This window comes from Camelina sativa, chromosome 10 (assembly GCF_030686135.1).
Source record: "Camelina sativa cultivar CO46 ecotype springtype chromosome 10, ASM3068613v1".
NCBI classification, from domain to species: Eukaryota; Viridiplantae; Streptophyta; class Magnoliopsida; order Brassicales; family Brassicaceae; genus Camelina; species Camelina sativa.
This window is the reverse complement of record NC_141889.1, coordinates 26,692,695-26,710,359: the sequence shown is the minus strand read 5'-3', so window position 1 is coordinate 26,710,359 and position 17,665 is coordinate 26,692,695. Positions and strand designations below refer to the sequence as shown.

The following is a 17,665-nucleotide window of genomic DNA, read 5'->3' as shown; positions in this document are numbered from 1 at the left end:
TGTGTAAGTTGAATGTATTGTGTTAATTAGGTCTTAAATATTATTTAAAACAATTAAACAATTTAAAATCAAATAAAAAAATTAGAAAATATTAAATAAAAATCAACCAATAAGGAGATACCAAAACCTTACTTTTATATATATGATTAAATTAGAGCTTATGTCACCAATTCAATATGTGCCTCAGTGGTTCGAATTGGTACATTCGATGTCGGCTCGTCCCTGAGGTAATTTAAAAATACACACAACTGAAAAGGAACAAAATACTTACATTAGCAAACTCAAAAGGAACAAAATACTTACATTAGCAAAATACAAAAGTACATCTCCGAACAACAACAAAAAAACTACTTTTGAGTTGTTTTTCAGAAGAAAGCTTGGAGTTCAGACTTATTTACAGACAATGACACTGTAATTAAAACATTTAATACAAAAAAATAAAAAAAAAAGTCAAATTAGGAAAATCGAGTATGGAAATATATATTTCCCTAAATATCTGAACAACATCAATTTCTATTTTTCTTTTTAATTACAAGTTTTAAAATGTTTTAAAGAAAAAAAAACTATAGTATCTTATCTTATTTAATTTCAATTTTCCATAATTGGTTTGGCATTATACATGTTTTCCATTATACATAAATTGTTTAATGTTTTCTATGTTAAATGGATAGACCAATTGATGTCAAAATAGGTAGAAAAAATATAAAAATAAACTAATAATGTATGATTTTATTATACTATATATATATATATATATTGTTTTAACCTCCACAAAATGATATATGTTTTTTTTGACTAAAAAAGATGTGTCATTTATAGAGTTATGATGTCAAATACAAACATATATATCCTGTTGCACAATTTAAATAGTGAATACATCAAATTTAGTCATATGAGTAATATCAATAATATTACTAAATTTGTGATAATAAAACTAAATCTGTGTAAATACAGATTTTAGCAATTTAACATATGCACAATACTAAAAAAGTAACAATGGATTATGGAAAAATTTATTTATTCACGGGTCCAATTATTTATTCACGGGTCCAAACCTAAACTGAAAATAACCATAAGAATGTGATGGGAATTAGGTTAATATTATTACACTTATATATTTTTGCGGGTTGGTTTAAAAACACAAAAAATTATTTTAAAACTTAATTTTATATGAAAGGAGTTAAAAACCAACACTAACCCGCTACATCATACTCAGATACAAAACTGACTACTTTTTAAATAACTATTTTTTTTTTCCACGGGTCCAAACCTAGACTAAAAATAATCATAAGTATGTGATAGGAATTAGGTTAATATTAGTACACTTATATATTTTTGCGGGTTGGTCTAAAAACACAAACAAAATATTTCAAAACTTAATTTTATGAAAGGAGTTAAAAACCAACACTAACCCGCTCCATCATACTCATAGACAAAACTAAGTAATTTCAAATTGGTGAATAAAATTTAAATCATTTTACACTAACTACAAAGTATTATACGTATTAACAGATGTTTACTTTCACAACAACTAATTTTGATTGATTAAATTCCAAAATATTTTATACACCTTCAAAAGACCTACATTAACCCGGTTAGCTAGCATACTTTAACAAACAAAAATCGTTCCTAACTGGTTCATCCCACCCAATTCTCATTAGTCGCCCCTTCTAAGTTTCCCCTAACATCAGTAAGCAAACAAACACTAACCATCTTCTCGATGCCTATCATATTTCTACCATTTAAGTCCTTATTTGACATATCTACTGTTCGGCTTCTTTGGTCGCCCTGATCGTCTCGTTTCGCTTCCTCCACTCGCTCCCGTGTCCGCACCATTTGGCTTAGCTGACTTGTCGCGGGGTGACTCGCTTGCCACTGGCAGGACAACTGATATCTGACCACTTCCAGCAGGAAACAGTGTTGTAACATCGGAAGCTTCTGGCCAATCGGAGACTCCTGGAAGCGGATTAAACTCAGAAGCATAAACTCCAAGAAAACTCTCCGTCTTGTAGAAGTCATTTACATACTGCAAATGGTCATAGTTCAGCCTCCTGCAAACAGCTAACACATGCGAACACGGATACTTGTAAACTTGCCATGTCTGACACGTGCAAACTCGATCGCTGCGGTGAACAAAATATTTCTTGTTTACAGTTTGCAGCACTTTTGTGACCTGAAACCTCTCTGCAGTCTGGTCTATAGGCAATACGTCGAGTGTTCTAGAGGCTAACTTGTACTCTTCTAGCTTTTTCATGACATGTTTAGCATACACCTCTCCTCTGTTCTTTAGAGACTCCTCGAGAAGACCATGTCGCGATTTGAAAAGCTCTGCCAGGTGATCAAAGATTAGCAAGATGCAGGCTGTGATTGGAAGATCACGGGACTTGTTTACAAAACTGTAAGTTGTAAAGATTAAGTTTGTAGTCATGATCCCGTATCTCAGCCTGTCACTATCGTGAGCCAAAGCCCATTGGTGCAGAGGTATCTGGTCTAACCATTTCCGAGCCTCCGGATTCATCTCTTCGATTTTCTTCAAGTACTTGTCAAAGATTGATATGTATTTCGTGGATCCAGCCTTGTATACAAACTCTGTCATGAGATTGTTATTGAAAACATCATAAAACTTGAAGCACAGATGCCTAAGACAGAACCGGTGTTGCACCCACTGACACTCAGGTTCCTTAACAACTGCAGCGATGTCAGGACTCAGACTTGTTATCAGACAAAGGCCTTCCCTTTGCGTCACTTTCTTTTTGATGCACGCAAAGAACCAACGCCAAGTATCAGCTGACAAACTTTCTTCGGTAGTAATCGCAAACGCAAGTGGGAAAAGACTGTTTTCAGCATCTAACCCAGCTGCAACCAACAATTTCCCAGGGTATTTGCCACTCAAGTCCACCGTATCCACTAAAATGAGAGGTCTGCAGTGAGGAAACCCTTCAACTGACTGCTGAAACGTAAAAAACACAGAACGAAAGGATGCGTCTCTGCGATCAGAGAAACTATCATATTGCCAATCTAAAAGCATCTTATTAGATGAGCAGAGAGCTGCCATGAACTTTGGCAACACGCTAAAACTCTTGTCCAAATCTCCCAAGATTGCAATGATCGCTTTCTTTTTAGCATTCCGCATACTATCATCCGAAACTCCGTAGCCAAATTCTTTTTTCACCCACTTAATCAGCTCTGCAATTGAGAGCGAGGGCTGAGCTTTTAGTAGACCTTTGATTTCACCTGCAAGAAAATCTGAGCCCACATCTACTGGCTTACAAGTATGTGCATCTGTATATTCTGTTATCTCAAAGCCATGGCTCTTCGTTTCAGCTGCCTTGAGAACCCACCCGCAGACTTTCCTTTTCTTGCACGTGAATATATTGTCTTCGTACGCGATGTACTCACGTTGTCTTCTATTAGAGTACAACTCCACTGCTTTCTCCAGTTCAACTTTATCTCTAAAAACCATCCCAACATGCAACTCACGTTCATCGAGCCATGAACTAGAGAACATCACCTTCTTTGAGACACTATCGCAGAGCCCTTTCATTAGACCTGGCTTTGTCATCCTAAAATCCTTTTGTGCAGTCGCTTTACCACCACCAATTCCACAGTCTTCATCATCCAAATTCTCATCATCTTCAATCCACCCGTTGCTATTATGCTCCAGTGGAATTCCTAATGTGTTATCTCTCACACTCCCATCAAAAAAAGTATCCTCTTGTCGAGAACGCTTTCGAGTCGCCTGATCAGAAACCGGTTTGACCTCTAGATACAACTCCACATTGTTGATAGAAGGATGGTGACTTAGAACCTCCAGCATTATCATCAAACTACAATCATCCACAATGGGCAAACGCACATACTTGACCATCTGTTGTTGAACAATGGAAGGGTACCTACCAATCAAATCAATCTGAAACTTTCCCTTTTCAAAACCAGTAACTCGATGCAGATCATCCAACAACTGGGATAGTTCGATTTTGCTGTCAACTTTGATTGCTCTTGGACTTGATCCTTCATAGAATGGACCATCGTAACCATCTTTGATGCAACCATTCCAATAACAGAAGACTGTAACCTTCCTTGTATCCATGACCACCAGAAACCTTTGAAAAAAAAACGCAAAGAAACACGAAGATTAATCGAAGGTTCGAATTGAAACAACCAAAGCCATGTTCTTGATTCTAAACGAGAAACACTAAAACGATATAACAGTCTAGTACGCCATGGAAGACACAATTTAGTTAAAAGGCGGGAAAATCTCAAAGAGAAATAGAAGAAATGACCAAAGGATAAACCCTAAATTCTTGAATGAGGAACCTTAAGATCAATTTCATAAAGATTAAAGCTTTCGAGAAGAGAAGCCCAGATAAACCCTAAATTCTTCAAAATGGTCGAATACAAGGAATTGAGAAGACAAAGATAAAAAAAAGCTCACTTGCGGAAGAGCCTTTGTTTACTTTTTACCTGAAGTAGAACGTCCTCCGCCGCTAGCTCCAGTGACCTCGTCGGAGAAGAAAGACACTTAAGAGTTAAGACTGCGCAAAAATGATAAAAAAAGTTGTTTCTTTTAATCCTTGAGCAACGACGACGATTCAGTTGTAAACGATAAAAAAATATATTCCTAAAATGACTGAAAAACCCCTCTAATTTCTAACAAATATCAAATAATGCCCAAACTTTTTTGTATTTTTTTGAGGTACAATTTAATAAAACACTAATATAATTGTCTCTTCGAAAATACATATCTTCAGAAAAAAATACAATTATACTAAATAAAAGTATGAACTATAAGCTTTGTAAAGCGTCCACCTAGGATTTAAAATATACAATCAGAATTCAACATGTTACTAAATAATATTTTTTAAATTTCCAGAATTTTCTATATTAATATATTTTTTAAACAACCAATCAGGATTTGACATTTCATTCATTAACATTTTTTAAATTTTCAGATTTTTTTAGAAAAAGGAAAATTTTAAATTTATGGAATAAAAGAACTTTGTACAATATCCCACATCGGCTAGAAAATTTTTAGACAATAGTTCAGAATCAGTACAAATAAGATTAATATGTTTCCAACAACGAATGAACAGGAAAGCTTGATTTATCAGGCTTCCAAGTTTAAAAGTTTTATTCGGTTTGATCCAGTTTTTCACTTGATCAAATTAAAACTTTAAAAAGTTTCAAAAAATATATTATAATATTATCAATTTTTAAAAGTTTAAATATTATAATTTTTGAAACTTTTAAAAGTTCTTAAATATTGTAATTTTAAATTTTAATAGTTTAAAATATTATAAATATTGAAACTTTTTAAAAGGTTCAAATATTATATTTCATAACCTTTTAAAAGTTTAAAATATTTTAAATATTGAAACTTTTAAAAGTCTTAAATTTCTTAACATTTAAAAGGTTTTTAAAATTTTATAATTTATAAATTTTAAAAATTTAAAATAAGATATAAATATTGAAACTTTTTAAAGATTCAAATATTAAAAATATTTAAACTTCATAGAATGTTTTAAAATATTACAATTACTTTACCTCCATAGAAATTTTAAGATATTTCATCTATACTAATAAAAGTTGAAACTATAAACTCCTAAAGGTGTTCATATAGAATTTAAAAAAACCAATAAGAATTAGATATTTCACTAATAATATTTTTGGAAATATAGTAGTAATCTATATTATTAAGATTTTTTAGAAAAAAGTAAAATCTATAGAAATAAAAGAAATATTTACAATGTACCACATCGGCAAGAAAAATTTAGAAAATAGTTGAGAACCATTATAAATAAAACTAATATGTTTCTAACTATAAATTTATCAGGTTTACTTGATTTATGCTTATTTATCAGGTTTCCAAATTTAAAAGTTTTATTTGATTTATTTCAGCAAATTAAAAATTTTTAAGGTTTAAATATTCATTATAGAATTTTTAGAAATATTATAAATACCTCCATAAAAATGGTAAGATATTTAAACTCTATAAAAAGTTAAAGTGTCATTAATATTTAACTCTAAAAAAAATGTTACAAATATTTAAACTACATCTAAAGTTTGTAATATTTTAAATATTTAATCTCTATTAAAAATTTAAAAGTTTAAGAATTACTGAATATTAAATATCAAATTTTTTAATATCTTGAAAATATATTACTTATCTCCGTTTGTGCTTTATATCTCTTATGAGCTGTAAAGCATGTTTTTGTGTATGATTTTACAGATGATTTGATACTTTTGCAGGAAAAAAAAATTTTAAGTCTAAGAAAGAAGGATTGACGTTGCAATACCTTGATTTGATGTTATTTGAGTTTAAAGAAGAAGGATCGACGAAAAGCACAAATATTGTTTTATCTATACATGTGTTCATATTACTTTCTCTACATATAAGGATTTTGGTTTAAGAAGTTTCAATACGTGAGGATCTAAAACCGAATAAGTATATGGATGAAATAATCAATAATTGGGTGCATGTGTTGACTATGCTGGTCTTCATGAATTGCACAATTTTATGAGAAAAGAAATGATTTTGGTCTTGGAGTTTGATGGGTTACAAGTTGTGTGGTAGTCTAGAAGAAAATTTTTGCAGTGAAAGAATGTGAAAAAGTTAACGAGGAAGAATAAGAAGAAGAGTATAACGAAGAACCGGACGGTAAAAGTATCGATGACAATTACCATAAAATTTGACAATGAAAATGACAAAAAAGAATATGAAGAATAAGAAAACATTAAATAAAAACACGAAAACATAGGTGATAGCGATCAATTAAATATGAAAAATGAGATAAATTCATGATCATAAAATTATTTTGTTTTTCTGGTGGTCAAAGAAATGGTTTAGGATATGTGAGGTCACCAGTTTGATCCGCCTACCCTGGACGTCGAGTTAAATTCATGATTTTTTTATCAGATTTGATTCTAAAACACAACTGATTTTTATATATTTAAAAATTGTGTATCTGAAATTTAATTTTTTCCTTAATAATAATTTAAAGTTTTCTATAAAATAATATTTTATTACCTTCATCAATCATATATAATATTTATCAAAATATATCAACGTGGGTTCAAAACCTAGTTATATTAAGAATAAAATGCCTTTAAATCTACTGTATTTGTTCAATTCATCGAAGTGTGATAAAAAAAATTACAGGTGTTTTCTATCCAACAACCCTATTGTGCCTCGATGCGCCATACCACATATAGTAATCGGAACGGTGTTTGGTGGTATAGTTTCTAATCTATATTTATGAATTTTCTGTTATGTGGCAGTGGTTACGGCAGATGATGAAGTCAATGGTTACGGTATTCGTGGTGGTTTCTCTTGATGTTTGTCGTCGTGTATGGGTAACCATTCCTTCTACCTCGAGTTTGGTCTGTTGATTGTTGACGTCAATGTTCAATGGTAAGAAGGAACTATATATACTCATTACCAACCGGCATTGTGAAAAGGTTGATACAACATCACGGAGGAAACCATATCTACATAGATTTAAAAGATTGGACAGTGCAAAGCATCAAAGGAGTAAAGAAAAAGAGATATCCACGGATATATTGCTAGTTTTCATGCGACAAAGATCACATCTGCTTTTAACAAATAATGACAAATATAAAAAAATGAGAAAAATATAAACGTATTTACCAATATTTTTTGTTCTCAATCTTTATAACTAAACCATTTGTTTAAACGTATTAGGAAACACTACAGCAAGATGGAGAGGCTCTACTGATTGCGCATTACAAACTGAAATCAAAACTCAGACTGAAATAAGCGGATAAACTCAATACCTTAGTCACCAGCTGAATGTATCCTTAGACTTCTCAATTTTTGGTCTTGTGTGAACTCTCTATTTCTTCCTGCAGACATTTCATTAACATACATTACTCTTTCAATAACTGTATCTGAACCCTTAAACATACTACGCATCAATTCAGAGCCGTGGGTAAAAGTAGAGCAATGAGGTATTCACCATGCATACATTTCATTAACATACATAACTCTTTCAATAACTGTATCTGAACCCTTAAACATACTACGCATCAATTCAGAACCGTCGGTACAAGTAGAGCAATGAGTGATTCACCATGCAGGATTTTAGTAATGGTTATAGGAATGAGGATCTGAAGAATTTGATTGATTTCCCAAGTAAATTTCTATCTGAATCTGCAGGTGTTAGATAACGGAAGTTATGTACGCTGGAAAAAATACATCATCACTCTTCCATACCTTCATTTGTTATCATCCAAGTATCTTCTCATATTTTCCTTTGCTTGATAATATAGTTTGCGTTGTCTGTAACTCCCGAAAAGCCAAACTGAAATTAGCAACAAAGACAGTGATTCTGAAATCAGAAAGGAAAAGGTTGTAGATAAACCCGTACGCAAGGAACAGATGAAGAGGATGACCCATAAGATCAACTTTTTTTGCATTGTTTCTGTTCCCCTGTGTCACAGAAACAATAAAACTTAGAAAATAAACCACAATTTAGCTCTTGAGGACACCACCTCATAAACACGGACGTACTCAGCAACTGCTGATCTTTGTTCATTATGCAGAGTTTCATTCAAAAAGGAGAAGATGAAATGTGGAAAGCAATGAACATAGACCACGCAAAGATAGACACGGTTTTAGTGGTCTTGTTTCACCTTCGGGCTTTAACATCACAAACCCAACAGTGAACTCCACAGCGTCCACTGATGACACAGAGAATATATTTGAAACCAAAGTCCTCTGCAATTGACATGACCAAAATGAGTGACTACAAGTTCGTGCTATGATAAATTGACAAAAACTAGATCAAGCAGTGAACTCCACAATGATCTTCACGTTACAGGGGCTATAAATATTACAAAAAAACTCATAGGGATGGAAAATCTCAGGAAGACTGCCAACTCTAGTTGTTGAAAGTTAAGAAAACATTTGTGATACCTCTTATAGCAACTGTCATCAAAGGCCAACACTTGGAGCAAACATTGGCCCCCGAGCAACAGTATCTAACATCATCATAATCCGTTATATCCTGAGGAAATAACAGATTCAAGTCAAGCAACCAAAATAAAATAGATGGGATACATAGAAAGACCACCAAAAGCTTCTTGCCATGTGTCTAACAAACTTGGGATCTTTTCATTGACACAGGAAATGCTTATACTATCATTTGAAAATAGTACTTAATTAAGAATAACGATAACTTAAAATTCATCATACCGGGCAATCCACGAATGACACATGCCTCAATAGTTTCATCTTGTAGTTCTCAAATCCAGGGACATCACAAATTGGGGTGTCTTCCTTTCCACTTCGGTAGGACCTAAAACAACAGAGAGTTGTTAGACCTCAACACAAGATAGAAAAAACATGGTTGCAAGCAAGGACTCACTTGTAGCACATTGGTCTAGGGCATTTGTCATCCTCACATTTGTAAAGATTGGCATCTTCTTATCCTGTTATCCAAGCTTAATGGTAATGTTACGCTCAAATTCGTTATTTAAAACGAACAGTCTGCACAAGGTAAGGATATCACACAAATGATAAACGTGAGTCCAATGAATGAGCCTCTGGTGACTAAAATTTAGCATAGTGCTTATTGAACTGTGAAAAAGGAGAAAGCATAGTCACTATTTTTTACCTGCACAGCAGAGATAGCTTTCACAACAGTGGAATTTCCATGAGTGAATGGTTCCTGAAGTATAACAATATCATCTTTAGTTCCTATGCATGGTTACTTTTCCGGACATCAACTTATATAAAAGACCAAGGAGCACGAGTGGAAAATAAACTAAAAAAAATTACCTATATCTATAATAGCCTAGCGAGAAATGACCTCAGAAGACAAAGGATGTAGCACAGTTACATACATTTTTTAATGATCTTGCGCCAAACTCTTGTTCCTCCTAGACATTAGGACAGATTGAAGGTTTTGCTGCAGAAAAAGTAATTAATGTGTCAACAAACACAGATCAATTTGGTTCAAATGAGTATGCAACATAAGAGAAAACTAAAGTAGTCTAAACCTTAGTAGTATCTCTGTCCAATGTAGAAAAATGTTGTAATTTTAAAAGAGAGTTAGGCTCTCACTTATGGATGGGGAATTTGAAGTGGAGAAAGAAGACGTATTGAGTCAAAGACCATCAATCACTAGAACCATATATGATATCTCCGATCTGCACATAGAACAGGAAGAACCATCATAAAATCATCAAAATCCTGATCACCAAAATCTGTTGTTAATTTAAAAGGAGTCTGAAACAACAGACTTAGTGGAAACCCTAAACCCCACGACTATAATCATCAAAATCCAAGTGATAAGAGCTTCATACCTGCTTAGACAGATGTCTCTGTACGCTGTTTTGGAAATTAGTATCGTTTCCCTCAGATTCAGAGATACAAATCAAACGGAGAAGCTAAAATCTTCTTCTTCTTCTTCAACTGAACCACCAAAACTTTAATTAATCCCAAATTAAAGAAAAAAAATCAAAACGCTTCTCATCGATCTCTTCTTACCTGCACAGTGATGGCGGCTACTGGAAGATGAAGCCGATCAGTTCTTCGCCCTCGCTCTCTTCTTCCCAGAAGATTCACACAATCATCGCCAAAAGTCTCCTTGCAATCTCTCAACCTCCGGTTAAAATTCTCTCCCGGAAACCCCCGTCGCAGTTTCTAATCATCCTGCAGAGAAGAAGCCCCCAGCCGATTGTACTAGTTTCGTGCCGTGATTCAAACCAACCAAAATAAAACCCTAGAGAGATCAATACAACATATCTATGAACCCTAAAAGTCGCGATACACAGAAATTGATAAACACTTACTTTAATCTTAAGATTACTTAACATGAATCAGTAGTAAATAAGATATTAATAAGAAAATGTAGTCGTTTTTTTTTTTTTGGGTATCTCCAAATCTTTTGATCTACTACCTAATCTTCAACAAATGGGTCAACTTTGATCGTTAGTTTAACTCCATTTTTATTGTTTCTTGCAATTTTTTTACCACTGATTTAAAATTGAACAGCATCAACCCCCTAACCATATAAAATTACAATAAAACCTCTATAAAATAATACTCTATAAATTAATAAACACTATAAATTAATAAATTTTGCTAGTCTCAAGTCGGTCAGTATAAAATTTAATAAAATTTAATAAGATAATAAGATAATATTTTTTTTTTGAAATCCCCATGTAAAATATGGTCCCAACAATATCATAAATTAATAATTATGTAAATTTACATATATATATATATATATATATATTGATATAATAATGTATGTTCCTCCTAAAACTCATTTCTATAGAACAATTGTACTCTTGTATTTTCAAACTATAATGATATCTCTAAAATATTTTATAACATACCATAAAAGTAGTTAAATTTTAAAGTTTTCAATTTTTAGATATGCATCATTTATAGTTTGAAAATTTGACAGATTTTTTAAATAGGAGAATTGATATAATTATTCATAAATTTCAATCTTATGTATGTCATGTGATAAATCAATTTGTTTATAATATTTATAATTTATTGTCAATAATGTTTTCTAAATATTATAAGTTCAATTCCTAAACTGTAAAATTTACAACTTCCGAAAATTTAATCTTATTTTGCTAAAATTATCTCAATTCATAATTTTTAAAAATTTAAAAAGTTAATAACATATCTATTAATTATTAATTATTAATTTACACTATAAAATAATAATAATTAATTTATAGATAAATTAATATTACTATAAATTAATAAAATGTCTTAATCCCAACATTATTAATTTATAGAGGTTTTACTATATATATATGAAAAAGTATACATACCGATAAATAAATAGGGGAAGAGATGACAAAGGTGATGTAGTGATCGAGATGAGCATGGGCAACATAAGCACCCAAGATTGGAGTGAGCCAACTAGTCCCAAGTCCCAACCCATTGGTCACATTGTTCGACGACTTGACCGTTCCTTGGTGCAATATAGTAGTCATGTAAATCACTAGGTTGCTTGATATCCCGTAATAAGCCATTCTTTCAAATACCTCGTACACTAATTATATCAAGATTTCATTACTCTTAATCATATACACTAAACATCTGAAACTATGAGACAAAAACGAACAAAAACTACTTAAAATGATACATACCAACGAGGAAGGAGCAAGCTTTCCAACGACCCCTTTGAGATCTTCGAACAGGGTTGCCTCGAAGATCAACTGTTCCATCGTTTGTGTAATCATCTTCTCCTCCTACCTCTTCTACTACTGCCATTTCTATGATTCTCTCTCTCTCTCTTTCGATAGTATATACAAAACTTTGTTCGTGGAGAGTTGAGACTTTTGTCTCTTATATATTTTACTTTCTTGGTCACAACGGTCTCATATATAGAAGTAAAGTGAACGGTCTCGCCATTTCATTACCAATTTAATTTTTTCCTAAATATCATTTGAATTTGTGCATATTTTAATTACTAGTCAAAAGAGTTTAGATATATGTTACCAACTAGTCAAATATACTATTTATTATCATCATCAGCCAACCTGTATACTACCAAAATAAGCTCTCTTCATAGAGTGTCACATCTCTTCAACAATTTTTGGAATATTTTATAATTAAGTGAGAATTAATTATCTTTATATACTTTTTTTTTTGTCAAAAATTATTGTATATTAATTGGTTAAATCAGTAAACATCAGTTGCTCTAGTCTTAACGACGTGTTTATAGTGTCGGAGTAATAATCTCCAGAAATTAAACTGTCCTTAGCGAGATAATCTGTAACATTATTACAAAAACGATTCACAAAATTAAAGGGGTTGACTTCAGTTGCATTGCATCAGTAACACATTATCCTCTACATAGTCTTCTACATAGGCGTATCTCTCAAAATTATCTCCAACACCTTGCATTTCAACAATTTGGAGAGTGTTCATTTCTGGATTGAAGTAGATTACATAAAGAGGATTAGACCGCAGAATTCGTCGACAAAACAATTTCATCAGAAGCAGTCACCCCAACAACGAAAAGATTCTCTTTGACCTTAACAACTTCACTCTGATCAGCCGACAAAGAGTAGACATAGCTGGACCATTCCCACTTCTCTAGAACCTTCATACTCAACTGAATGGGGAATCCACCATCATAAACATAATCCAAATAAATCGCACATAATTTCCCCGTGTAGTTTATCATCCCACCGAAACAACGTTCATAACCGTATGCTACACTGCAATTTGGGTCAACGAGCTTAAATTTCTCAGATCTAACATCGAAGCAAACTATCACATAAGACCATCCATCATCATTAGTAGCATCAGTACCCCAATTAAGAGTCGTCGACGAGCTTTGGACCTGGTAAGAAACAAGTTGGTGAAGTCATCACGGTGGAATCCAGACCTCATTAGAGCCGAGGACTTCCAAAGCTTCGACACGCAACGATACCTAGCTATTGATTTTGCTGGCAATTTCGACAGTATCTTGATGAGGAGATCATCTGGAATGGAATCAAAAAGTTTTAGTGATTAAATAAACTATGCAAAAGTGAAAGTAAAAAGACATGTAATAGTTGGCTTACTTTGTTCATTTGGACATTTTCTAGGTGGTGATAAATAATACTCCATTTGTACCATATAGTATACTTAGATGTAAAAAATACATTTTTAATGGTAAAATACATAAAAGATTTGTATATGAAAATAAATCAGTGTATTATAGTAAAAAAATTATAAATAATGTACAATAAATTTTAATATATTTTTATTAAATTTAAATTTAATTACAAACTTTAAACTCGCACATCGGACGGTCCGAGTCTTTATCTAGTATATAATTAATGGTTGGTAGAAAAATGTATCATCATAATCCAATTGATTAATCTACTTGGAGAAGAGGTTTCGAATTTTGATAATGATTTTGACGACCAATAAAAAGAACTCTGCCATGTTGCTTAATAACTTCAGGTAGCTTGCCATTACATGGTTTATGAGTGGCGACAAGAAAAGTGTGTAAATTCGTATTGCTGATTGGATTAAAGCATAAGGTTTCTCCAAAAACACTGAAATGTTGAAAATTTAGAAAAATATTTTAACAAAACCTTACATACCAATTTTGAGTTAAATGTGATATATTTTTTATATAAAAAATAATGAAAACTTACACTCAGCACCTTTTGGGAATTCGTCGAACAAGAACGTGATGTTCTTTAACAGGCTCTGAACAAAAAAAAAATCGAGATAACAAAATAACTCTCATACATATATTTTCGTTGTAAAAACTGAGAATAACACTCTCGATCGAAGAAACTCTTCTTCGTTCAAAAAAAATAAAATATAGTTTTATGCGACTTGGAACTAACTTGGTTTCCTGCGGATCGAAATTCCAGCCAACACCCTGATTCAGCTATGGCTGAAGCCAGTCCCAATCGTCCCCCTCCTTTTCCCCCCTACCCTCCTGAATCCAATCCCTTTCCTTCTCTGTCTGACTTTCCTCCCCTTTCCCCAAATTCTACTTCCCCCTCTTCTCAATCCCCCCTCCAATACTCTCCTCAAACTGCTTGCATTGAGCCTGAGAGAGTGGTCCTAGCGCTCCCTGTCCAACATAAATCAACTCATGTGGTGGTGAACCCCCAGGCTCAAGCCCTCCTTGACATTTACAATCAAACTTTGAAACTCAACCCTAGATCTAGTAACAGTGCTACAATACCTTGCAAGGTTGCAGCTCAAACTGATGGCCTATTACCACGACCTCTGCCAAAGGTTACTCGACGAGTAATTGGTCAAGAAAAATCACTAACAGCCTCTCCAATCTCCATGAAGCCTCACCAAGCTTTCGAACCTTCTTCAGTGAGCACCTCCGGAACTGGATCTGGATCTCCCCAAGCTGATTCAGTTACTATCCAAACTAACTGTTCCCCTACTTCCCTCCCACCCTTGCTCCCAAGTCCACACTCGATTATCCCCACCCTCCCTTCGGAAACAGAACCCTCGCCAGAACCCTCTCCTGAATCCTCTCCTGAACCCTCTCCTGAAGCTCAACTACAGAACCCTCCCCTTTCTTCTGCCCCAACTCATCTAAAACCTCCACTACAACCTTTTTCTGCTCCAACTCATCTTCATCCTCCTTCTACTGCCCTCCCAGAGCCTCTAACGATGGCCCAGAAGCTTAAAAAGGTCTCCGACAGATCGCTTCAGCGACTTGCTCCTCCTACTTACTCCTCTGAAGGGAAACCTAGAATTGTCATCCCAGACTCAGTGTTCGAAGAAGGAGCACAAATTCATAAAGACTTTATCATAGGTAGGTTTAAAGGAAGACTTCCAACTTACAAGCATATCCAGAGCGTCCTCAGTCACATGTGGGGACGCGGACAACGACTTGAGGTGCATTTGAATCACGCCAATAACTCCATGCTAGTAAGGCTACCAAATGAGTATATTCGAACCAAGGTCCTCGAGAAGAAGCTATGGTATATAGGAGAATGTATGTTCCTTGTTGCTCAGTGGGACTCTACTGGTGGCGCAAAAACTGACTTGGATGCTATCCCCATTTGGGCACATCTTAAAGGCATGCCCTTCGACCTAATGCACCAAAAAGGGATAAGTCTAGTGGCGGGCCTGGTTGGTGAACCAAAAGAAATGGATGAATTCACACGCAACTTGGTCAGTATCTCTGAAGCACATGTTAAGGTGGAAAGGAACCTAAATCAACCATTACCTTCTTCGGTTGAAATTGAACAATCAAATGGTGAAGTCATCACCATTGTAGTCGAATACCCTTGGATCCCTCCCACATGCTCTCATTGTAAGGGGATCGGACATGTTGTTCATTACTGCCCTAGTGTTGCCCCAACCTGGACTCCTGCACAAAATCCAAAACCAGTGTCAAATAGAAGAAGTAATGATCCTTCTGTAAAGGGTAAAGAACATGCGGTTACTTCTCCCACTACTACTGCTCCTGCGGCGGTTGATATGGCGGGTTGTTCCAGTGACCCTGCAAAGACTCCCTCAGCCCTGACAAACCACAACAACAATGTCACTCCATCAAAAACTGCCTCAATCCAGCCTTCTAAAAATTCTTCTCCTGCACCAATGGATATTTCCACCTCACCCTTGCCTCTGTCAAAGGCAACTGTCTCCAACCCTTTTGAAGTCCTTGCTGAACCAGTCTACCATATAAACCCACCCCCTCCACCTTCCTCCACAACTTCATCTAATCCGCATCCCACCCCCTCCCCTAACCCTTCCATTGTTTCCTCACCTCCGCTGGAACCTGCAAAAACTACCCCTTCTCTATCTGTGGTGTCTCCTCCCCCCATGGGGGAGACTCCTCACCGCTCTTAAATCCACCCCAAACCCTTAACCATGTATATACAACCATTTTTTTGGAACATCCGAGGTCTAAACGATCTGGATAAACATCGACCTTTTTCTAACTGGCTTGCAACCCATAAGCCTCTTTTTGGTGCTATCTTAGAAACCCATATCAAGGAACCAAATTTGAACAGAGTTATGAACCTTACCTGTCCTGGTTGGCAATTTGTCTCTAACCATGCTTCTGATCCGGATGGTAGAGTAATCATCGTGTGGAAATCTCCTGCCAATATTACGGTTCTTCATCAATCGAGGCATATGATAACCACTGAAGTCACAATTCAGGGAGGGCATAGATTTATCTTCACAGCTCTATATGCTCCTAACTTAGGAGACGAACGAACTGACCTCTGGTGTGAGTTGATCAACCTTCAACAAAGACTCCAGTTGGATTCACAACCTTGGCTTCTTGGAGGGGATTTTAACCAAATCATCCATCCAGCTGAGCACTCAAACCCGAATGTTGATCACTGGTCCTCGCGTATGATAGAACTTCGCGATTGCCTCCTGCAAATGGAGCTGTTTGATCTCTGTCATCAAGGTCCCTTCTTCACCTGGTCCAATAAAAATCCCTCAAACCCTATAGCAAAAAAACTAGATCGACTGCTAGTTAACAACCACTGGCTAGCTTTATACCCCAATAGTGTGGCTTCCTTCCTGGCTTCTGAAGTTTCTGATCATTCGCCTTGTCTTCTCAACCTGGAAACCTCCCTCCCGTGTGCTGGCACCAAACCTTTCAAATTCTTTAACTTCCGAACCTCTCATCCCCAATTCCTCCAAACGATTGAGACTGCATGGATCTTGTCTGAAACTTTACATCCCTTGGAAACAAGTTTAGCTGTTTTGAGTGCTAAACAGAAAACAATAAAGCGAGATATTAAAACACTTTCCAGAGATAATTTTTCGGATATTCAGACTCGAGTGCGAGAGGCTAACCTTTTATTAAACAATGTGCAGGTACAAGCGATGACCACACCTTCTTCTGCCCTATTCCAACAAGAACGTGCTCTTCACACTCGATGGAAATTCCTCAGAAAGATTGAAGAAGCCTATTTCAAACAAAGATCTTGTATCAACTGGTTAAAAGAAGGGGACTTGAACACATCTTACTTTCATCGAGTGACTTTAACCAGAAACGCCTTCAATGCCATAAGATCCTTCTCCTCGACTTCAGGCACTATGGTGGATGACCCTCTAGAAATGAGTCGAATAACAGTAGCACACTTCCAATCCATTCTTCGTCCCCACTCTCTGCCACCAATCGCTGTCTCTCTTAACTGGCTTCAAAGTATTATCCAATACCATTGTTCC

General features: G+C 34.9%; 2 protein-coding genes across 8 annotated transcripts; both read right to left on the bottom strand.

The window, feature by feature from the left end:
* Positions 1–1,520: 1,520 nt before the first annotated feature.
* Positions 1,521–10,981, bottom strand: LOC104719834 (uncharacterized). 7 transcript variants are annotated; one of them, XM_087469417.1, is made up of 14 exons: positions 10,511–10,981; positions 10,327–10,435; positions 10,085–10,170; positions 9,800–9,929; positions 9,636–9,689; positions 9,387–9,508; positions 9,215–9,317; positions 8,936–9,026; positions 8,653–8,737; positions 8,388–8,449; positions 8,234–8,299; positions 7,795–7,863; positions 4,465–4,535; positions 1,521–4,103 (listed from the first exon to the last, which is right to left on the bottom strand). In XM_087469417.1, the coding sequence occupies exon 14, from the start codon at positions 4,088–4,090 to the stop codon at positions 1,751–1,753; it is 2,340 nt and encodes a 779-aa protein (XP_087325543.1). In that variant the 5' UTR covers positions 4,091–4,103; positions 4,465–4,535; positions 7,795–7,863; positions 8,234–8,299; positions 8,388–8,449; positions 8,653–8,737; positions 8,936–9,026; positions 9,215–9,317; positions 9,387–9,508; positions 9,636–9,689; positions 9,800–9,929; positions 10,085–10,170; positions 10,327–10,435; positions 10,511–10,981; the 3' UTR covers positions 1,521–1,750. The 7 variants fall into 7 exon arrangements, with proteins under 7 accessions (XP_087325543.1, XP_087325541.1, XP_087325540.1 ...); XM_087469415.1 differs by having other exon boundaries at positions 8,531–8,737; positions 10,511–10,931; XM_087469414.1 differs by having other exon boundaries at positions 8,388–8,737; positions 9,865–9,929; positions 10,511–10,943.
* Positions 10,982–12,953: 1,972 nt separating this feature from the next.
* On the bottom strand, positions 12,954–13,609 carry LOC147937424 (putative F-box protein At1g30930). Its single transcript, XM_087468803.1, has 3 exons — positions 13,564–13,609; positions 13,341–13,482; positions 12,954–13,251 (listed from the first exon to the last, which is right to left on the bottom strand). Exons 1-3 carry the CDS (start codon positions 13,607–13,609, stop codon positions 12,954–12,956), a joined length of 486 nt encoding a protein of 161 aa, XP_087324929.1.
* Positions 13,610–17,665: the final 4,056 nt, after the last annotated feature.